Consider the following 277-nt stretch of genomic DNA (forward strand, 5'->3'; position numbering starts at 1 on the left):
TGCTTGGCTGTGGCCATCCCCTTCTTCGTGCGCTTCCCTGGAAGGAGAGCAGGGATCGGGGTGAGGGCCCATGTCCACCCCATGCTGCCCCACAGACAAGGGCCCTTCACTTGCCTCCTGCCTCCGTTGCCCCCCCACCAGCCCCACCCAGCACCTCTGAGGACACCCACCACCACCCCTCAAGCGTGGGGGCTCCCCTGGACATAGGACAGAGCTCGGCAGAGAGCACAGCCCCTGGAGAACCAGCCCCACCACACTAGGGGCACATTGCCCACCC

At 66.4% G+C, this 277-nt stretch overlaps 1 protein-coding gene across 1 annotated transcript in view; it reads right to left on the reverse strand.

Annotated features, from left to right (window-relative positions):
* Positions 1 to 4: 4 nt before the first annotated feature.
* The window catches only part of PHF2 (PHD finger protein 2), a gene marked incomplete at both ends in the record, with an annotated part of 39,757 nt that continues 39,484 nt past the window's right edge, over positions 5 to 277 (reverse strand). The window contains one exon of the mRNA XM_009083344.1: positions 5 to 37. Within this exon, the coding sequence (XP_009081592.1) occupies positions 5 to 37 (33 nt within the window). The remainder of the gene's footprint in view (positions 38 to 277) is intronic.

The sequence above is a fragment of the Acanthisitta chloris genome, unplaced genomic scaffold, assembly GCF_000695815.1.
Source record: "Acanthisitta chloris isolate BGI_N310 unplaced genomic scaffold, ASM69581v1 scaffold141, whole genome shotgun sequence".
In the NCBI taxonomy this organism is placed as follows: Eukaryota; Metazoa; Chordata; class Aves; order Passeriformes; family Acanthisittidae; genus Acanthisitta; species Acanthisitta chloris.